The 22,505-nt window shown below is 40.1% G+C and overlaps 6 protein-coding genes across 10 annotated transcripts in view; 4 read left to right on the forward strand and 2 right to left on the reverse strand.

The window, feature by feature from the left end:
* LOC109729004 (GPI mannosyltransferase 3-like) lies at positions 1 to 20,965 on the reverse strand. 3 transcript variants are annotated; one of them, XM_020259601.1, is made up of 9 exons: positions 20,789 to 20,965; positions 20,316 to 20,410; positions 2,444 to 2,548; positions 2,050 to 2,336; positions 1,510 to 1,791; positions 1,209 to 1,404; positions 856 to 1,007; positions 604 to 766; positions 1 to 421 (listed from the first exon to the last, which is right to left on the reverse strand). In XM_020259601.1, the coding sequence occupies exons 4-9, from the start codon at positions 2,307 to 2,309 to the stop codon at positions 338 to 340; spliced, it is 1,137 nt and encodes a 378-aa protein (XP_020115190.1). In that variant the 5' UTR covers positions 2,310 to 2,336; positions 2,444 to 2,548; positions 20,316 to 20,410; positions 20,789 to 20,965; the 3' UTR covers positions 1 to 337. The 3 variants fall into 3 exon arrangements, with proteins under 3 accessions (XP_020115190.1, XP_020115189.1, XP_020115191.1); XM_020259600.1 differs by lacking the exons at positions 20,316 to 20,410; positions 20,789 to 20,965 and adding exons at positions 2,820 to 2,937; positions 3,027 to 3,445; XM_020259602.1 differs by lacking the exons at positions 20,316 to 20,410; positions 20,789 to 20,965 and adding an exon at positions 3,027 to 3,135.
* LOC109729007 (actin-depolymerizing factor-like) lies at positions 4,983 to 7,911 on the forward strand. The gene is made up of 3 exons (XM_020259609.1): positions 4,983 to 5,103; positions 6,003 to 6,268; positions 7,532 to 7,911. The coding sequence occupies exons 1-3, from the start codon at positions 5,089 to 5,091 to the stop codon at positions 7,680 to 7,682; spliced, it is 432 nt and encodes a 143-aa protein (XP_020115198.1). The 5' UTR covers positions 4,983 to 5,088; the 3' UTR covers positions 7,683 to 7,911.
* On the forward strand, positions 10,179 to 11,442 carry LOC109729005 (phosphoenolpyruvate carboxylase kinase 1-like). Its single transcript, XM_020259603.1, has 2 exons — positions 10,179 to 11,112; positions 11,214 to 11,442. The coding sequence occupies exons 1-2, from the start codon at positions 10,326 to 10,328 to the stop codon at positions 11,315 to 11,317; spliced, it is 891 nt and encodes a 296-aa protein (XP_020115192.1). The 5' UTR covers positions 10,179 to 10,325; the 3' UTR covers positions 11,318 to 11,442.
* LOC109703749 (auxin-induced protein 15A-like) lies at positions 16,999 to 17,370 on the forward strand. Its single transcript, XM_020224471.1, has one exon. It carries the CDS (start codon positions 16,999 to 17,001, stop codon positions 17,368 to 17,370), a length of 372 nt encoding a protein of 123 aa, XP_020080060.1.
* The window catches only part of LOC109729008, a 24,660-nt gene continuing 21,647 nt past the window's right edge, over positions 19,493 to 22,505 (reverse strand). The window contains exon 5 of the transcript XR_002221176.1: positions 19,493 to 19,506. The gene's annotated coding sequence lies outside the window, so the exon portion shown is untranslated. The remainder of the gene's footprint in view (positions 19,507 to 22,505) is intronic.
* The window catches only part of LOC109728999 (chromodomain-helicase-DNA-binding protein Mi-2 homolog), a 14,896-nt gene continuing 14,567 nt past the window's right edge, over positions 22,177 to 22,505 (forward strand). For all 3 annotated transcript variants that reach the window (XM_020259582.1, XM_020259585.1, XM_020259583.1), the window contains exon 1: positions 22,177 to 22,322. The gene's annotated coding sequence lies outside the window, so the exon portion shown is untranslated. The remainder of the gene's footprint in view (positions 22,323 to 22,505) is intronic.

The following is a 22,505-nucleotide window of genomic DNA, read 5'->3' on the forward strand; positions in this document are numbered from 1 at the left end:
GATCAGATAAATGTGGCCACATAATATTTTTAACGTTTGCTCGAAAGCCAAATAGTTTAAAAGTAAATCATGTTAGGTATACAGAGGTGACAACATTTTAAGGCTTCAAAACACAAGCCTGTTCACCAATAAAGCACCACATTCTAAAATGTATCTATACAAAATAAGAAAATTCTATTCATTCAAATTTAATTTTACATCGGAAAGAAAATCGTCTAGATTCCAAAAATAAATCACTAGAATTGAGCTACAATGATGAATTCTACAAAAAATCAAGCAGTCGTCAGAAGACTAGAGTCTGAGACAAGCCTGACAGAGGGCAGCGGGCCATCAATTATCACAGATCTCTCCGAGCATAAACAACAACAGAGCCTTGAAGGTCTCGGTCAACTTTGAAATGAGCATGGAAAAATCTCTTTACCTGTCAAATGTCACAAGTATATTAAAAAATGACCAACTAGAATGGCTATAATAATCTCTCAAAATGATAATGTTTAATAAGGTTGGGCAACAAATTATGCACCAACCATATAAGCAGACAACAATCTGCAGTGCAAAATGAGCAACAAATAGGTAACAGAAAATAATTGACAGGAGATTTACCTGTTGAAAGGAATGACTAATTAGAAGCCCACGAAGATGGACTTCTTGAGAATCAAATAACACTAAGTGGCTGGGTAAAGAAACATTCCTAAACATGTGAGTCACAAAATCAGCTGGATTCAACATGAACTGGTCCGACTCATCCAGGATTGCCCTATCATCACTGTTGACATGAAGAAACCAAATCAGAGATGAATATTGAAAGCCCATAATACTTTGAACAAATAGCAAAGATTTCAGAGAATTCTCAACCTGGGTGTGCAGTCCAAAAAGCGCATCGGCAGGTTGCAATGTAAGGTGGAGTAATAAGGTGTAGAGTGGCAAGGCATGAGGAATAGAATACTCTTCACTCTTCCATAGTGGGCTTCTTCTGATAAATAAGACATGGCATCTTCAGTTCCTCTCTGGCTGGGGCAAATTCGCACATAAGTACAAAAGAAATGCAAAAGAAAACTCCACCCCAACTACAATAGCAACAGAAAAAAAGAAATGCTAAATTTATAGAGAAATGCTCAATTTATCCAAGAAATTAACAAGTTTACTTAGAGCTGTTCTGAGAGAACAGTAGTAAAAAAAAAAATTATTACGTAACCCTATTTTCTCACCTGATGAACTAAGGACATATATAGGGCCATTGGTATATTGGTTACAACGAGGAAAAGAACAGCAAGTTGCACCCTTGATTTATGTATTGTTCGATTATCTGGGCTTTTCTTCGTATCTGGCATATCAGGTTTTGACATTGCTGCTAAGCAGTATCCAGAGAACATCAGTGCTATAGGTAGCACTGGAAGAACAAACCTATCATACCCAAACATATTTTGTCTTATCATACATTAGCGGAAAAGATAAACTTAAAATGAAGAACATTACTACATGTTGATTTAACGTGATCAACGTCCATACCTGAATTCTTTGTGACCAAGAACACTATAAACTCCTAAAACCCAAGCAATCAGGCCTGAAAGCCTCCACTCTTTTGACTTTATAATGCCAATGACCGAAAATGGTAAGAAACTCCAAATCATGGAGGGAAATCCCTGGGTGAAATACCAATGAAATTGATGGGTTCCATAGTAATCCCCTCCGGAAGAAAGAAAATTGAATTTAAGGAAATTAAGAGGCACAATAATCCATGACCCATACATCCACCTATCCAATAAGCATGTAGCTGCAAGCACTAGAACCCTGTTAACACCAGAAAATTGCCAAGAATAAAATAAAATACAACAAAAACAGAATTGAAAGACATGACAAAAAGAATGTGCATATCTTAAAGGTAACACCGAAGAAAATGAGTCATCCATGAATTAGTTGATCATAGTCTGAATCAGAATGGAGTAATCCTATGTCAACACATGAATTCAATGATCAGAAATGAGATATAACCATGCATTCTGATTGGGACTACGATTAACTATGCTGTGGCCTGTGGGTTTGACCTACCCTACTGGGATTATGTCAAGGAAGAGAAATTGCAATTTTGACTGCATCCCAATGAGATCCAGCAACCCGACATATAGCCATGTTATAGCACTTGTAGGCCGAACAGCACAAGCCAATGCTGCAATAATTAAAGCCAACTTCCTTGAAGCAACTGGAACTTGCTTTGAGGAAGTAATTGATGAAAACCAATAGAACAGTCCTGTTATGGTCAGCACCGTTTCCAAGCTATTTGATAAAGTTCGAGTAATACAGAAGAACATGAACCAGTTCACAAACTGAGAAAAGAGCTGTATCAGAGGGTTAAGGTCATCTCCAAGACACTAGCAGTCAACTTCCAGTAAAACAAAATCAAGAATTCTTTAGTTGATCAAAATAAATAAAAAGAAAAGGATACCGCCCATCGTGCAACATGTTCATTGAAGACAAGTTTAGAAAGCTTGAACAGGTAGAGATCTCCCACCGATGCAAAAACGGCTTGCAGGAGCCGCGGAGCCTTCACCTTAGAAAAGTTCAAAATAGGTCTTAAACAAAGCTCCACAAAACAGGGAAGTAAAATTGCATCTAAAACATAGGATCCGGCTAATATCAAGGATTTATATCAGCACGATTGTAATGTTCTCCCAGCACGTTCAGTGAAAAGGAACATATATTGTAACGTTTTCTCACACACAAACACACGCAATCAAATAATAGAAAATTTATTTTTTTTGAAACAAATTACGGAAATTAATTTACCACGTAACTAGTGGAATGGTTGAAAGAGTAGTTACCATGAACAAAGGAGTATCCAAGCGAAGAAAAGCCATGATTTTATAAAGCAAAGCGAAAAGTAGAGGATGAAGGTAGCTTCGGATCCCCTGCTTCCACTCCCACGTAAGATGCCCATATCTATCCCCCAACAAAAACCACTAAAGAGCTTATTGACGAGTAGGAACCGATTAAGACGAGAATAGACGAAGCAGGAAACAGAGGTATACCCGAAGACGATGCGGTGGGCGACCTCGAGGGATTGCCAGTGCTCATCGGGGTTGAAGTAGGTCTGCACCAGCAGCGCATTGGCGAAGCGGAAGGTGAGCGAGATCACCCAAACCCTAATCTCCGAGCGGAACACGGCGCTCGAGATCCGCCAAGACAACGAGATCCTCCGATGTTCGTTTGCTACTTCTTCATCTTCTCCTCCTCCTCCTCCTCCTCCTCCTCCTCCTCGTCGATGGAGATCGGAGGGTGGTGGGATCGGATCCACGGCTCCTCCCGAGGGCGCAGGGTTGGATCGTCGTCGGAGGCTCATCTCCAAGGGTTTAGGGTTTCTCCGCCGTAGAGGTGCCCCCCTCCGTCGTCGCCTACGTGCGAGAGAGAGAGAGAGAGAGAGAGAGAGAGAGAGAGAGACAGAGTGGAGGAGGGAGTGGGGAAGGGGGGGGTTGAGCTATGAAGGAGGCTGAGACTTGGGAAGATTACGGCGACGAGACTATTAAAATCGCGGAAAAAAAACTCTTTATTATTATTATTATTATTATTATTATTATTATTATTATTAATTCTACTGTTGTGGTTGACCAGGAGCAATGGACGGTGGACTTCGGGCCTCATTCGCACCCGACTGCGTTGATTCCACGCAGAGGCAGAGGCAGAGCCATCTTTCTCTTCCCTTTTTTCCTTTTGTTTTTGAATATTATATATAATAATAATAATAATAATAATAATAATAATAATAAGCGTAGAGCTATTATATTGTCAAAAGCATAAAAAATTTAGGCAAAATTACAGAAAATCTCCTGTAATAATCGTTTTTTTATTTTTCCTTATTGTAAAATAAAAAATGTGTATTTCACCCCCTACCGTCAGAGTTCCGTTAGGGTCCGTTATAAAATATTTTTTTATGCCGAAAATACCCCTCCGCTCTCTTCCTTGTTGCTTTCGCCTCCCTCCGGCTCGCCGCCTCGCCATCCTCCACTGCCTCGCCCTCGCCCATATCCCCTTCGCCCTCCTCCGCCGCCTTGCCTTCGCTCTCGTTGTCCCTGCCTACCTCTCCATCAACACCCACCTCGATTTCCTCCCTACTATCGTCGAAATCGAGGGGCGGCGAGGGTGCAGGAGGAGAAGGGGAGCAAAAAATCACGACCGATTGAGGTGGGAATCACAGCCGATCGAAGGGACGAATGAGAAAGATGAGGAAGAAGACGAAAATGACGACGGACAAAATGGTCATTTTTCACACCGTAACCCCTTGTGAATATTTTTCATTTTACAAGGGGCAAAGTGTAGATTTTTAAATGTCAGGAGAGAAAAATGAAAATACGGGTTATTACAGAGATTTTTCTATAATTTAGCCAAAAATTTAATATTTTTAATTTTTTGATCCTTAAATAAAAAATTGTACGATTAGGTTCATTTTAGAATTGAATAGTATTTCTAGAGTTGGCTGGTTCCTACATAATAATAATATTAATTTAAAAATTAAAAATAATTAAAAAGACTGATCTAAGAATAAAAAAATTGTATCAGAATCTCTATATTTGTTATAGTACAGTAGCTTTACTCTAATAATAATAATAATAATAATATTTTTAAATCTCACAAATAACCGAGAATATATTTTTATTAGGATTGGAAGCACGGCATCGTACAGAGGGACGAGCTAATCCAATTTTGGGGTCGGTAGCAGGACCAATCGACACCGTCGGATTTCCCTTCGGGCGGTTGGTGATGTATCAAACGTGGGACCCACTCCCAACATCAACCCACAGGCATCAGATTTTTAGCGAAATAATTTATCTTCGAGCACCAACGTGGCAACAATCTACTGGATTTGGATATGCGTTACGCTGTTCTATCTAATCTCGCGGATGCGTCTCGAGACGCGGCGCCCATCCCCTTAAATCTAATTAAATCCTTTTGTTTAGCCTATTTATTATTTCTCGCCGTTTGCTTCGCCACTTTGCTCTCTCTCTCTCTCTCTCTCTCTCTCTCTCTCTCTCTCTCTCTCTCTCTCTCCTTCTTCTTCCTCTTCTTCTTCTCGGGAAAAGATCGAAGCACGAAATCATGTCGTTCCGAATGGTGCGCGCTTAATCACTATCGCTTCTTCCCTTTTACGTAGATCATGTCTAATTACTAGGAGTTTAATGTCCTCTATATGGATTGTGATTTTGGTTTATCAAATATTTGTTGGATCTGCTCGATCTCTTCTTCGTTGAGAAGAGCTAACTCTCCACAGCGCCCGGTTGCGATTGTTATTTTCCAAATCGCTTGCCGATCGTGATAAATTAGGGCATATTTAATTGAATAATGATTCCTGCTACTTCATCTCTCTTCTGAATCCTTTGTTAGGGTTCATTTTGTTTCAACATTTAGTAAAATTTTATTCGACTTCTTAATTTGTCTAGTGCTACAGATTCTTTGGACCTTCGGATCTAGCTCGTATGTTATTCCCTGTTGCTTAATCTTGACTGATTTTGTCCTCTCTCTATTTTAAGCCTAGATGGAAATCCTACTTTAAGCAGGATTTTGATGAGGGCAGCTAGTGCCGATTATGCACTCTGCTTTGGAAGCTTTAAGGCTCCGTATCTGTTACCAGGATGCATGAGCATATCTCTTCTGTTTATTCATGGGCATGTGGTAATTGGTTGGCAGGGAGTATGAAACTACACATGCGACTGCATAGTACATACAGTTCTCGATTCATTTTTGTCGAATATGATAAATCACAACATAGATGACAGAATGTACACTTCTGAAAAATCATAATTTTTAAGATTTCACAATAGCCACAAATCAAGCTCCTAGGTTTCAATCACAATAAAATATGGCTCATGTTATTACCATCCTAGCTGTTCCACATCCGAACAGACCCTTGATGAAACCTTGCCTACATACCTCTCAAGGTATGTGCATTATGGAGACAAATATTTAGCTTTCTCTAACAGAGATTGAATGCAAAGCTTTTGACTGATATGCAGAAGAATGCATCTTCTGGCATGGGAGTAGCTGACCACAGCAGAGACACTTTTGTGGAGCTGCAGAGGAAGAAGCTGCACCGCTATGTAATATATAAGATTGATGAAAACAAAAAGGAGGTTGTTGTAGAGAAGACTGGGGCACCGGGTGAGACTTATGATGATCTCACTGCTTCGCTGCCTGAGGATGATTGCAGATATGCTGTATACGACCTTGATTTTGTGACTGAAGAGAACTGTCAGAAGAGCAAGATATTTTTCATTGCATGGTTAGTCTTTCATTCACTATTATATACTTCGCATGTACCAGTACTCTTATCTGATGAATCATATACATATTGAGATTCCATTGAACTAATGACTGCTTTTCTGCAAGCAACATATGGCTGCTTTAAGGGCTTGATAAGCCCATGCCCTTGCTAAAGAGCAATTATGTGCCTCAGGGGTAGTTATGGGTTTTTCTTTTTTATTTTGGCCAAAGTTGATTTTAAGCAACTTTTTTTTTTGTATCCACTTATTCGTAGTAACCGAATGCGAGATGATCTTATTCTAAAATATTGATACCATCAAGTGTAACTTGACTTGCAGCTAGCTAATTGAAAACGTCTTGTACTTAAATCAAACTAAGCCATGGAGAACTATTAGCTGCTATAAAATATGTTGGCACTAAAAGTTTTAATGAAATGCATTTACGTTCTTGTGCACTCAAGAATCAAGAATGATCTTCTTTCTTATTCACTCAAGAGTGGTCTTGTTAACATTTGAGGTTTTGCATAGTATGCAGTGTTCTTTAGTCACTTGACAAGGATGTGAACTGTCCAATGTCACCCATGTTCAATAAGGTGACCTCAGAAAAATTGCATGATATAAACCTAATAGCATGAGAAAATATTGATGCATTACAAAAAAGTGTAAGTGATACTATTAATCTGCTTGTCGACAAAATTTAGAATATTTAGACAATGTTACCTTATGTAATGCATAATTTTTTAAGCAATAGAAGGAAGACAGAGGGTAAAAGCTTTTTGTTGTGTTTTTGTGAGGCAAGAAATTCATACTTATGCATGAACAATAGTACTTACGGTAAGAGGTTATGGAGACAAAGGACCATGTGTTCTAATACTAGGTGTGACAATAATGAAAATGATGGTCATACATGCATGAGCAATCCATGAGATCTTTCCAAATCTATCGTTCTCTTTCCTTTTTCTTCTCCCATAATGTTGTTGGTCACTGCCTGCCAAAAATGCATGCCGATTGTGAGCAGTGTGCATGTATCGCAATTTAGTTGGTTGCAGTGTTGGTGTATAGTGAGGTGTTTCTGTTCCCAGAGCTTAATTGAATTTTTTAATGGAAACAGTAGTGTCTAATTATGTGACACCTATTTCACAACTCTGCTGCACTTTTCTCCTATTTGATAATTCCTCAAGGCATATGCTTCACCTTTAATCTTTTTTTCTTTCCTTTTTTTTTTTTTTTCACTCTTTCATATAGCATGTACAGTTGAACACTGATTTTTGACTGGTGGACAGGTCTCCGTCAACCTCCCGCATCCGCGCCAAGATGCTATATGCCACATCAAAGAGTAGATTCCGCCATGAGCTCGATGGCGTTCATTATGAGATCCAGGCTACTGACCCCTCGGAGATGGACTTGGACATTCTCAGAGAGCGAGCGAATTAAGACTATAAGAAAATATGCATCATGTGCAATATCTACTTCTAGGTTGTCTAGTACTTTATGTCGTCATGAAAAATAGTTACTTGTTTAAGAAGATCATTAGTTTTATGGCATCTGACCTTGTTTTACTATAAATTAATTTTTCCTTTGAGTGGAGTGCTACTTTAGTTGTGATTTTGAGATGACTAATGTATGAAATACAGTGCAAATCAAGCATCTCCTTTTCTCCTCAGATTTGTTTTTCGTTTCTCCAAATTATTGATATTGATATTGATATTGTTTTGTCAGTATCCTGTTGCAAAAGGTCTGCTGACGAATTGGCTGATAATTTCATCGATGCAAGTACATGAAGTAAGATAAAACAGCAAAGTATGATGTTTTTGGTCTCCAAAATAATTGTAAACTCGAATGGTGACTCACTTTACCAGCAGAAAAAGCTGCTACTTATGGAAGGTTTCACATTGTTTTTGTTCATAACTGTATTCTTATTTCTCATCTATGGAAAAGATATATCAGCTTCACCCCTACTCCCTTTCTCAATAGTCAACAGGCATTTGATTAGTTCCATAACTTATTTATTGACTAAGAAGTTTCATGTAATTACTTCTGTTAATTCCTACAGAAACTAATAAAATTTTATTTTCAACAGGATTTAGATAATCCGGCATTCAGTATCCACATCCACCACAAATTAGAGGAGATATCTAGGAAACGAGATCAATTGAAATGGCCCCTGTTCTACTAATTACAAAGAAAGTTATATACCTTTACCACATACATATTTCCTAGCATCACGTCGGATTCCCTATCCAATTAGGGATCAGAACAGACGATTGGAAAACTGTTCCTAGATTGCAGACGCATCATTTGAATATAATGGCTTCTTAATCACCCACCAAGTAAAATAAACCGTGTCTTATCAGCTCAGCCAGTTACGTAATATTTCCCACAAGAAAAGGAGAAGTGCGATATGTGATTAGGTGAGAATCTCATCTTTGGAGGTACTTAAAACGCTAAAGACAATGCTGACCTATGAGTTTCGTCTTGGAATTTTGTATATAAATGCATCAATCAGTGCATACATAAGCAAATTGTTCGGTGTCGAGTCCCAGCATGCATTTTTCTCTATTTGCTTTTCTAAATTAATATATTTGTCAGTATTTACAACTTTCCCTCAACCTTAATAATACGAAATAAATGTTATGTTATAGAGACGTACCGACGTGTGCCATTTTGTCACGGTTATACTTAATGTATATATATGCAGTATTATATACAAGAAATTAAAGGATTAAATATGGCCAATAATGCACCAGTCGTGTTATTATATCACCGGAATTTGTATAAAATGAATAAAGATAGCTACTTATATGATGCAGGTTAATGAGGTGAGGTGTCTGAAATAGTTTTATAATAAACTAGCTGTTCCCTAGACCCATTGATGATGGCTCAAAGAGCTTTCGAACAAAATGACTATATTACAGAGTCACACTACCTTATAAAAAGTACAGAAATTATTCATATAATCTTATCCAAATATGATGTTTAAAAACCTACCTAATTTTGCCTCCATCCTATATGCCTAATTCATTTATCTTAATGAATGAAGCAGGTAGCTCACTATTTCGTTCTCAAAAAAAAAAAAAAAAAAAAACCTAATTTAATGCTATTAATCAAACCATTGTTTCTGATTTTTTTGGGGTTATTTTTCCTAAGAGAAGCCCAAAGGCTAATGTACAATCATTTAATCAACCAGGCCGCTACTGTTGTTTTTGCTCTCTAAAACATCTAAATTATGATTTGATATAATACAATGTATGAACTTTTATATTAGTGACATTTGCTTTTGGCAGCTACCTATTCCCAAAAAAAAACATTTGCTTTTGGCAATAAAAATATCCCGAGAATCATGCTTCCTTTCTCAACTGGGTTTATATAATCGATTCATGGGTCATACATATATGTGGTTCATCTTGGTCTACGTTTGGTCTACGTTTGGTCGATATTATTATTGTCAATTTCGTCACAATTCGACCATAATTAGGATGGGAAAAAAATGTGGGGAATAAACTAAACAGAAAAGGCACGTGCTCTTACCGTCCATAGATCAGAACCGTACGTACATCCACCGGTCTTTGAGCCTACAGGATAACATCCACCGTCCAGCTGTCACTCGTGGAATACGGAAGCAGACGGCGGCTACACGCCGTCCCGAATCTGCATGCGGAAAAGGCGAACCTCGTTCGAATCTTCCCCTCCGAAACCAACACTCGCGGGCCCCACGAAACATCACCGGCTAGCGGCGCTTTCGCTGCCGAAAATTGCAGCATACTTGGAAAGCGGGGGCGGTTACGGTATAACAGACTTCTGCTTCGCAAGTCAGCGGGTTACCAGCCGTCGGATCAGAAACTGACGAACGGGTTTAAGAGAGGTAGAGAATATTCTTCCTCGGCTACCGAATCTACAACCTCTCCCCTATCTCTCTCTCTATATATAGACACACAACTACACGAGGGGCATGCGCCTCCTGGGAGAGACAGAGATCTAATCTAATCAATAGCCTAGTCTAGCGAAATTAAGAGAGAAGAAGAAGAAGGGAGTGGCGTAGAAGAGATCGAGGAGATCGAGGCAGGAGAGGTTATTAGTATGAGCGAGGGCTTGAACCGCGACTACGAAGTCGGCGACGAGATCGGGCGGGGGAGATTCGGCACCGTCTTCCGCTGCTTCTCGCGCGAGACCGGCGAGGCCTTCGCGGTGAAGTCGATCGACAAATCGCTGCTGGCCGACCCCGTGGACCGCGCGTGCGCCGAGCGCGAGGCCGAGCTCCACCTCCTCGCCGCCGAGGGGAACCCGCACGTGGTGGGGATCCACGACGCATACGAGGACGGGGGCTCCGCCCACCTGGTGCTCGACCTCTGCCCGGGGCCCGACCTCTTCGACCGGATCTCGGGGGGGCGCGCGCCGCTCCCGGAGCCGGAGGCGGCCGCGGTGTCGGCGGCGCTGGCCGAGGCGATCGCGGCGTGCCACCGCCGCGGGGTGGCGCACCGCGACGTGAAGCCCGACAACGTGCTGTTCGACGCGCGCGGGAGGCTGCGGCTCGCGGACTTTGGGTCGGCGGAGTGGTTCGGGGAGGGGCGGGCGATGCGGGGGGTGGTGGGGACGCCCTACTACGTGGCGCCCGAGGTGCTGGCCGGGGACGAGTACGGGGAGAAGGTGGACGTGTGGAGCGCCGGGGTGGTGCTCTACATGATGCTCGCCGGGATCCCGCCCTTCTTCGGCGACTCCACGGCCGAGATCTTCGCGGCGGTGATGCGCGGGAACCTGCGGTTCCCGACGCGCGTGTTCGGCTCCGTTTCGCCCGCCGCCAAGGATCTCATCCGGAGGATGCTCTGCAGGGACGTCTCCCGAAGGTTCTCCGCCGAGCAAGTCCTAAGTAATTCCTCCGAGCTCTTCCGATCGAAATGAGCAGGTCGTCATTCATTCATTATTATTAGATTAGATGACTAATTTGTTGTCTTGCTTTGAATTTTGTAGTGCATCCGTGGATTCGAAGCGGTGGAGTACCGGAAGCGACATCAGTGGAGCAACAAAGCGCTCTGGATCAAAATCCTCTCCGAAGATACATAGCGACGGCGTGATTCGTTTATTTTATATACGTTATTACTTATTCAGTTCGCAAGTATGTTTCACCGTCCGGGCCCCTCCCCTGGAAGAGACGCTTTGGTTTGAGGAAGTTGTAGGCCGTCGAAGAAGGGCGTATGTGTTTACCGCCTGAACCATAGCGTGATGAGAGATTTTGGGATCTCTCTCTCTCTCTCTCAAAAAAAAAAAAAGAAAAAAAGAAAAAGAAGAAGAAGATTTTGGGATCTTTCTTTGTCGCCGAAATTATTTTTTATTATTTTTTTCTTTTAGTTTTCCCCGGAGAGCGCTGTTATGTGGAGTGAAATTTGTGCATGCTAATGCTAATGTTACTTAAGTTCTTGATTTTCTCTGTTTATGGACGTTGTAGAAAATTGTGAACATACATCGGTATTAAAGTTCTTTGATTGTTGTGGTTATGGCCTTACAAAAAGCTGTATTAGAGAATTGATTTGGTTTTAGTGAACATAAAAATATAGATTATTAGATTTGAGTCGAAGGCCTTACTCCTGCAGTCGAGACTAGAAAGCCGTCCTTGAATATTATAGAGGAATAAGTCCTTGAATATTTTTATAGAGCAATAATCTCTATGAAGTCAAAATCTCAACCTATCTTTTCTCAAAAAAAAAAATCTCAACCTATCTCAGAACTTTTTTTAATCGATTTGAGTTTCTTTTTTTTTTTTCAACTTTGATTTTTTTAAAAAATGGATAACTAACTTTTCATATAAGAGATCGGATAACATATTATATAAAGATGAAATCTCAATTTTTAAAAATTCTAAAGCTGGACGAAGATGATGATTAGAGACAATAATCTTCCCCATTTATTATCCGTAGCAATTACATTGAGCCACCGCTAGGCCTGTCAAAGGCTGGGAGTACGCCCCAGCTAGTCCATTAAGTCCATAATAAGGCCAGAGTTTTTTGGACCTCCCTTTTGGGGGCCCACCCAGCTCAGCGAGCCGGGCCAATTTCACCCAACCCGCTAAAAACTCATAGTGGTATGGAAGGGTCTCAAATATTATAATGACGTAATTTTTGGAATTAGAAATTTTATAAAATTGTATAGCGTGAAGCTGTAAAATTTTACCGAGTTACAAAAATTTCTATTTTATTCAGATCTAAAGCATAGAATGTAAACTCTACAGAGTCTTTACCTGTACATTCAACCGTGGCCTTAACAAATACTAATAAATTTCTATTCCAGCATTGTGTAATGTGTATAAACTATAAAGATTCTTTTGTGCCACTCTCGCGCCCATGATGGACTTCGAAAAGCTGAGCAATATTTAACCTAACTAACAGCCACGATAGAGGTTTGGTTGAACTTACGAGAACAACACGATCAGCCCAATACGGCCCAAAATCACAGATCCGGGCCCGTTCCTATGCAGATAATAATAGCTATCACGAGACTACCTTGAATTTGTTCCAAATAAATGTACAGAGGACTCCAAACGCCCATCAATAGTTTGCAACAGTAGTAATTTATGCATATGGTATTCTTCACCTCGCAAAATAGGAAAACAGGTAAAGCAGAAGAAATGCCGGCGATCTGATCTGGCCTTAGGTATAATGTTTCAGACGAACACTGCCCACGGACTTCCATTTCGGAGAAAAGGAGAGGGAACTGTACCATCTATATCTTCTTAAGAAAGAAAATTGTGAAGATACGCTTGATTTCAACTCTGAATCCAACTAATTAAAGAAATTATAATAATATATTGGACACTTGGGTTGTAAAATATAGGAACACATGGACTTCATCTGAGAAGTAAGAACCTAGTGGCAATAATGCTACGAGGGCCGAGGCCACTCAGCGTAATAATGACAAGTAACAGATCTTAAAATAGCTCACTATTTTTGCTGCATTGGGAATGTTTCAAAGTTGCAAGGCTTTAAATGACAATTCAAAGCATGTACGTGCGGAACAGGGCCCATCCTTATGTACCGAATGGTTGATTCCTCATATGCGGACATGCCTCTTTGATTCCCTACAGATTACCGCTTCAGATCCCGTCCGTTGATCTCATCAGGCAGAGCACACTGCCTGATGGTGAGGTGCACCCTATATGCAGAAGAGATGATACTAGAATCTGGAAAGCGAGAAGTAACAGTAAGTGATGGGTCCTGTGATATTTTTTTTCTAGCAGTAATGTTCAAAATGTACTCAACCAAACAGCACTATGACATGCAGTAAGACCGAAGATTCCTTAATCCAACTTGTGACTGCAATTTTTGCTACTCATGCCTAGTCTGGAATCTGGATGCGCCTATTCACAAAATACATGCATGGACTAGATAGAGTTGACGAATACAAATCTACAACACTTAAATTAAGAAAGCTTAGGACTAGTTTTTCACCGTATTATGTGTAAAATCAATCTGAGTAAAAACAGTCCCTAAGTACAATTTTGAAATTGCTCTGTCCAGCGAGTGGAGACAGCTACGGTACGGCTGGAAAGGATGATGGGCTCTTTCGTCCCCATACTAATTCAGTGGATCAGATCTGATAGAGTTTGGTCATTCATTGTTTGGATGATGTATATGTAACTAGGGTCGCTACAATGTAGTAGAATTGCAGATGACGTGTCGTAACGAGCATCACTTGTAATACCCAAACCAGCCTAACAATCCATCCCAGGGTTGGCATGGGCTCAATCTGTGTGCCGTAATTCCACACCCCCTTCGTTTCTCTCTCCACCACTAACGGGCACATGGGAGATTTGAGTATTTCCTAAAAGGGAATTCAATTCCATCGTGAAAAAGTATTATCTAGAACAGATATTTTATATGAGTTTATAACAATTTAATTCCATTGAGACTTGCAAAGTTATAAAGAATCTAATCAAGAATAGTATAACATTCATGTCAATACGATGCTAAACTGTCTGGAGGTTCTATATTCCCAGAACCGCTTCTAACTCTATACTATTAAATCTGCAGACACCAAGGGCAATGAGTCCAGAGAAAGCACCGGAAAAATTTGAAGCCCCGGCATAGAGGCGGTGCCCTAGGCAACTTATCTGGTACAGTGGATTGGCTTAGCTTAACAGACATGTAAGTCATCCTTGAGAATGATCAATTTTAAATAATTAACCTCAAGCCTAAAGAATCTACACATGGCCATGGATGGCTCTTCAACTTAAGGCCCTGCCAGTTTCCTTTTATGGTCTACCTAATCTTTCATTTTGGAAAGGCAAACTGCTGCCTAGCTAACCAATTAGCATCGCATAGAGCATTTATGATACTGCATGTGAGAAGAGTTATTCTGCTAGTCTCTATATTTCTGTGCATAACTGTTATACACTGAATGATTCCGCTGAGGAAACAAACAATAGTTATTCTATTCTATCCACAGTATCACATGCACTACACCGAATGTATAAAAAACCATAATCCTCGTTATGCAGGCCTGCATTTCACTGAGCTGCTGATAACTGTCTAAAGTCCTGCAGGAGATGACAGAAGAGCTAGCAGAACTGTTATTCCTGTAAGATAATTCAAGGCAGCCTTTTCTTCTAAATTCCTTCCGAAACTAATTTTGGTTGCAGCAAAAGCAGAAACTTTTAATTAGAGCATTTAGAATCAGCAGATAAAAATTCAGTTCAACTATACACCACGAGAGACCGACTATACCTAGTGTAGTTGGCTAAGAGCTCGATGGTTAGTACCGGAGGTCCCAAGTTTAAAGCATAATTGTGTTATATTTCTAGCTGAGTTTATTTCTAAAACATGAACGAAGCGGATAGCTTGCTACCTTTCTCTCTCTTGCCCAGAAGAAAAGAAAAAAAAAAGAAAAAAAAAAGAAAAGAAAAAAAACTCTACGCCATGAGAGAAACTTCAAAACTTCTTTTGGCAAAATATATAGTTACCCATTTTCAATATTAGAAAGATTTTTTTAGAAGCCAAGTCAAATTGACACTTACCTATCCAAAGTGGGGACATCGGGATCTGCTACATAGGAGACCTTGAATGTAGTTAACAGCTTAAACAGGCCGGAGCGAACCGGAACAAAAACGTAATCCAACAAGAACCAAGTAACCATGAACCCTTCAAACTAAAAAAAAAGAAAAGGTCAGTGATTGGGGACTTTATTTTCTAGGAATTTATTTGGACACATGATTTAGCTCAGTTAACAATTTCATTTGAAAAGAACCTATTTCCTATTTTGATAGGGTTTTGAAAAGTTAAATGTAGGAGTTAAATAGCATATTAGAATGAAAATGTTGATTACAGGCAGACATTATAAACATTGAAGAGTTGCTGCTGGATTAAAACATGATGTTTGCCGTACACCGTACGTGTGTGGCCATTAATCTTGAGAAGTTCACATTGGAAGATACAGAGCTTAACTCTCTGAGAGGGCATAGAGATGGATAAGCCTACAACGGACCACATAGAGAGTGGAATGTGGATCAATTGATTTGAAGACGACGTTGGGAGGTGGGTTACTGGTTCTCAGAAGGAATAGCGTTCAAACATTGAACACGACACCTGATAAAGAAATGGCTCCCATACCTAATTAATTTGACAGCTGTGGTCTTGTAGACTTGTACATAGTTCACTCCAAGAATACACCAAACATTAGAAGGGCGTAAATGTAGGAGAACAGGGAAGTGGGCGTCTAAAGATTTTTTTTGATCCAATATAGTAATGTGAAAATGCACCCACAAATCATACGCGTTCTTTCAACTCCAAGTCTATTGTCCATTTGGAGACTCGTGATTCCGTACATAATAGGCTCTTTGTAGGGCTATAACCAAGGTTATAGTTCGTTCTTCCAGAAAAGCCTGGTGGAGTGAGTGCTTCTCCCAAATCCCAACAAAGCCTTATTTATGGTCTGAACAAGTGATCCTGCTTTCACTAGAAGTCTGGAAGCTCTGAAACTCTAGACTTCTTACCTCACAACAACTTACTTCTACTTTGCCAATTTGTTATTTAAGTCTAACGAGGAAGCACCAATAATTTTTTTCATTAAATCTCCCCAACAGCTCCTATTTTGGGCAGAAGAAAAAAAACCTTCATCATACGTCTGCTTTTCAAATGCACAAGCTTATTTTACTGCAGCTTTACACCACTGCAAAACCTCTAATATGTGATATTTTGTGCAAAATGTTAAACATGTATCTGGAATATCGTATTGTATTTCAGTAAATCTGGGATGATATAATGGAACAGGGTGAAGTAAAAGTTTCCCTGGAAGAAGGGTTTCATTGGGTCAGAAGAAACAAGGGTATCTTTGAGGTATCATTTCATACCTTATCTGTGGAGTGCTGAGTTTGATCAAAGCAGTGAGATTTTCAAGGAGCCTCCACAGAGGCACAGAGGATACGAGAACCTTACAGTTTTCGTACAGTTTTATTCAGCAAGTTGCAGATTGCAACTGCCTCCCTGATCCATTGAATGCACTAGGCCTGCCTTGGATATACACACATAAAAACTACCTGCCCTCCATACCTCCATAAGCCAAGAGAACTTTACAGCTTTCAATCCACGTAAACATTTACTCCCTATCATTTCTCTATCTCTCTCTCTTTCTCTCTCTCTGCAATCTTCTCATTAATGATACCAGACCCCACTCCTTACCATATATACTCGCAATCAGCCTTCGTACGGTATCACTTCCACCTACAATATCTATCTGCCTGAGTTGAGGGTTGCGAAAACAAATGAACATGCTGAAGAGGAAGTTCCTAGGGACATTTCTTACAAAGTGGAGGATGCCAAGTATTGAGATGCTAACATGTGCAACATACAGCTGCAATGGGTGGGCTCTCATCGGTCGAAGCCAAGAAGAAGAAAGCATCCCCAAAGACGTTCCTAAAGGCCACATGGTAGTCTACGTAGGCAATGAGCACAAGAGGTTTGTCATTCGAGTCACGTACCTCCACCACCCCTTGTTTCAGGCATTGCTTGATAGAGCTGAGGAAGAGTATGATTTTAGCCCAGATTCTAAGCTCTGCATACCATGCGAGGAAGATCTCTTCCTCAGCATTCTTCACTGCGTTAGTTTGCAGAAGGAACCTAGAATGTGGTTATGCCTTTGAGGGTCTTTCATTTTTCCCTGGGCCTTCCATGCGGAATAATTAGGTGCTATTTAACTTAACTGAGTATACTAGTCATCCACATTGTACACTATGTAGCATGTAATATAACTCTCTCTTGCCTCATAAGCAGTCTATTACTTGTCATTTTGCCATTGCACATAAAGTTTCACAATGATTTTCACAAATATTCCCCAATAAATTACGAAACAGATACAGAAGCTGGTGTAATATATACGCATTTTCTTGTCAGTGACTAAACTTAGACGTTATGAATAAAGAGTGAAAGAATACGATATACATTTTAGTTGGATGAGCTAGCAACCTAGCATCAGATGGTGCTTATGGCTTCAAGGACACACTAAACTTCAATCTTCAACAGCATTCTCATATTCAAGAATCCTGTTTTATCTTAGTATAGGAAGTTTTCAGGGTCTATTTTATTCAAATTATATGTGTATCTTCAATCCTTCATTCCAAATGGAACTGTCCAGCAAGGAGCAAAGCATTACACAATTAGATCAATGATCTGCTCTATTCTAAGCATATCTTGCTAACCATCCAAATGGTCATTAAAAAATCTTCTTAATTTTATTCATAAATCTACAGATAATTTTGGCCCAAAGAACAAATGGAGGGTGATACACATGCAGCAAATTTTGCAATTCAGAAAACAAGTAAAACAAACTTGGCGAACTATTCAAAGAACAGGCTTGGTCAAACTCGATGTGTTTTGCTCATTGCAAAGAGAAAGAAAGAAAGAAAGAAACTGCTCTCTTATCAGGACGAGTAAAAAACTTGTCATTTCAAACAACGTGATGGTTTTTCTATGATATCCCACCTGTGAGACCCCAGATAATCTTATATATAAGATATAATAGGACTAGAACTCTTAACCCGGCTTAAACATTTTGGGCGGTGGCTAGACCCAAGAGGTTAAGAGAGTTAAGCGTGCTAGAACGGGAGTAGTCCTAAGATGGGTGACCCCTTGGGAAGTTGGGGTGTTACAGTTAGTATCAGAGCCAATTACCAGCCAGAAGCGTGAGATGAGTTTCGGCTGAGCCAGGGTCGGAATGACAAGGTTAGCGAGACGAGTCTCACATCGCCTGATAGTTGTGAGTCTGAGCCTGACGAGGACATCAGAGCTTAAAAGGGGGGAGATTGTGAGACCCTAGATAGTCCTATATATAAGATATAATACGGCTAGAACTCTTAACCCGGCTTAAGTATTTTGGGCGGTGACTAGGCCCAAGAGGTTAAAAGAGTTAAGCGTGCTAAGACGGGAGTAGGCGTGCTAAGACGGGAGTAGTCCTAGGATGGGTGACCCCCTACGAAGTTGGGGTGTCACACCACCAAACACATTGCACATCTTACGAATCCCAGAGACTACCCAAGAGACTATCAACGCATTAATGATACTTATTAACATGTAAATCTCTATATCTGTTGGCAGAGCCGGGCAGCAGCAGATGAGAAATTAGGTTATGCAACTTACACTATAAAGATATCTTTTTTTGGCGTCATGCTATGTAAATGATGGCTAAACCCTACTAGAGTTTCTAGAGATCAAAGAGTGTTACCAAGTATAACATACTTATCCTAAAGTTATACTGAAGCTGCAGCTTGTAAGTATCCTATTCAGCTACCAGCAATTAAACTCCAAAAAAACAAACAGAAAAGAAGGATCATTAAATTCGCTAACTTAATAAAAGAGTGGTGATATAAACATACACCAAAATGTTCACCAAAATGTGGATAATACGGGTCAATCTCCAAGGTGTGTTTTGTTATCTCTAAACAACCATGACTGCAGGTACCTTAAAAGGCTGAATAGGCTGTTGTTTATGTATGGATGAGGTCGAGACTGTCGATCACCTCTTTGTGGGCTGTGTAGTTACAAGAGCCTTGTTGGCGGGCCAATTTTTTGATAAAGTTTCCCTATTTAATTGCTCCTCAGTGGGAAGGCTTTGGGAGTTGAGTAAACTCAAAGGAGGAACCTTACGGGGAACGAAGTTAATGACCATTGCCTCCTCACGGTGGGTTATCTGGTTGGAGCATAACAAGCAAATTTCCGAAAATAAGAAACACACCTCTGGGCGACTGTTGGCGGAGTCGTGCAAATTCAGATACTTGTGGAACCTTTATTGTGTCTAGTACCTTCTTTTTTAAAAAAAAGGGGCCTAGTTATCTCATACTGTATCTCAAGTTCATAATCCTAATGAATGAAATAGTAGCATGTTACCTTTCCCTCAAAAAAAAGAGGCTGATAGGAATATATTATTCACAAGACAAAACATGGATAGGATGCCATGAGCAGTGCTACTATTCAAACTGATAAGCTATAAGAATGACTGAATTTGCACTATCAGTTAAGACCTATCTTGTGCCATTTCCTATCAGATAAATCTTCTAGATGACATGGTATCAAAGACCAAGCCTCAAGCACCCTCAACTGCGAGGTCATGAGCTTAATCCCCGCCATAAACATCTAATGGGTTACAGTCAAGAGAACATCTAATGGGTCAAATCCCCATCTCTCACCTTACCTCTCAATGGCACAAGTCTCTACATCCATCATGCACGCGAGTGGTTTGTCAGGATTAATCCTGAATCATTTCACGTTATAGATCATCGCAATTATTGGGCCTTCATCAATTATCTGATAGCAGGCCTGCCGGCATGAAAGGCCTCCATCAGGCCTAAATTCCAAGTTGTTTAAACCAAACAGGCTTTGCTCCATGGTCTTACTTATTGCATATAACAAATCCAAGAGTTAGATAACAATATGTTTGTAAAAAAAACATCATGATCACACGACGTGCGTGACTTAGCCCTATGGTCCATTGAACAAAAAACGTTATTATTGACCACATGAACTGGATAGCAAATCTTGGCCCAAATTAGACACGGCAACTGCTAAAACCAGGTAGAGGCGAAGTCTTAATTACCTGATTGAAGAACAAACTGTATGAACGGATATATCAACACTGATAGCAAAATAACAGCAACTCGTGCTCATTGCCTAAGATGCAGATGCAGAAACCTACAAAAAAGAGGATATAAATGTTAAAATGTACAAATGTCTATGTGCTATTCCTAATGCATAGCTATTGAGAAGACAACATTTTCTAGGTACATAGATCCAGCTAGACGTTCTCTGCTGGACAAGGCAGCAGAAAACTGATAAGATTATTTGTCGAAATATTGTTAGTGATGAAAGGGTCTGGAATAAGGTAGAACACCCACATTGCTATTCGTGGGCGAATTCGAACACGAATGACAGAAGATACATCAGCAACAGATGCAAATAATACCTACACTACACAGTGGACATAGAGATGGAATCATGGAGGAGGCATCTTAACACTGCAGTATAGTAAGATTAAGAACAAGTAATCGACTTCTCGGATGCTACACACACCTGGAAACAGCGGATTTGTTTTCGCAAGAACGAGCGGGGGAGAGAGGAGAGATTGCGATTGAGAGAGTAGGCAAAGAAGAGGACCGAGTGGAGCGTAGAAGAGAAATTGGTGAAGGGAAACAATTAGTCGAAATCTGAAATTAGAACGAGGAAAACCGGCGCGTTTTCCTGCAGAAACTACTAGTAAGTAGGATAAAGCAAAACACAGAAAAAAAAAAAAAAGAAAAAAGAAAAAACGAAAAACGTGCGGCATCCGCGTATAACCTTAAAGAAGTCGGTGGCGACACAATTAGACTGCCGAATTCGGCTATTGAATCGGGGATATTCAAAATAATTTTATGACAAAATCGAAACTTGCTTGATTGAATCAAGCTCAGTTCTATAGGCTTAAAGATATGGACAGCATATATATGAATTTTTTTTGTTCCGTTATTTGACTGATAATGAAGCAACGTAATTTTTCTAGCACAAAATCAGCATAATAATTGACCTAGTAAGCTCGGGTTAAAGAATACCCTTCTCAGTATAAATAGACCAACCTTACCAAATCACCAATAGTTTGATGGTAAGATGTCTGGTAGCCAATTACGAAATTGCGGGTTGGCTCAAGCCTCTATCTTCGAGCTTTATTTTATACGTTTTCAGAAAGCGATTTTTGAGTTTTGAGGCATATGTAGGAGTGTAATGCGTGTCGTGTTGACTTTTCAAAATTAAACAGGACTACATAGTGTCTCGGCAGGGCACAGAATGGTTCTGTGCTACACGATTTCGAATTCATGACCTACCATATGGGGCAACTTTTGTTTTTCTCCCAAATCACAAGCACAGGCCAATCCCCGCCTTAGATAAACTTCTGTTGAACCAAGTGCAATTCTATTTTCCTATATATATATATTTTACAATATATTTTAAACTTTTTAACATTAATATATATACTTTTTTAATCATTAAATTGGTTTTTGATTACTTTTAAAGAAATGTATTCAAACCTTAAAAATATTTCAAACTAAGTATTTTATAGTAGAATAATTTACATATATTTAAAGGAAAAACAAAGACGTCGAGCCGCACCATGCCGGGCCGCAGTATGGCCTTACGGCTACACGGCCCGAATATCAAAACGGCCCATATACCGGCAGATCCCGGACAATCACGGGCCATACCACAGCGCAGCCCTTATCATGTCACGAACCATGCGGCCCGTTTTAACCTCATAGGCCTACGGGAGAAATAGAATATAATAAATTTTAATAACAATAATAATTTTAAAAATTGACGACTTATTAGCTTATTTTTCTTCTAATAATTTTTTTTACTCACAGATGCCGTTTTCTGTGTTTAACACCACAACCAAACGACGTCACCGTATAAATTGGCTCGAGCGGTACACCAAAAGAAGGTCCTCCCCAACACCATTGTCTACGGCTGTTTTGCACATATAAATCCGGGCTCCCCTCGTAGAGATCGAAACCCCGTTCCCTTCCTGGTCAAGCGGAGAATCCTCGATCCCAAGAGCCCTAAACCCTATATCCCGGTACTTCTCTCTTCTCCGACCTTGCTCTTTTACTGTTTCCTCCCCTTAATTTTTCGCCTCGTTCCGAGTTCTCTACTCTCCTTTCTTTTGTTTTCGGAAGTTTATTTGGATCGCCGCAGAAATTTCTTACTTTTTTTTTTTTTGTAAAAAAAATAATTTCGTCATAATGCTGTTATTTGCATA

The sequence above is a fragment of the Ananas comosus genome, linkage group 25 (assembly GCF_001540865.1).
Source record: "Ananas comosus cultivar F153 linkage group 25, ASM154086v1, whole genome shotgun sequence".
Classification (NCBI taxonomy): domain Eukaryota; kingdom Viridiplantae; phylum Streptophyta; class Magnoliopsida; order Poales; family Bromeliaceae; genus Ananas; species Ananas comosus.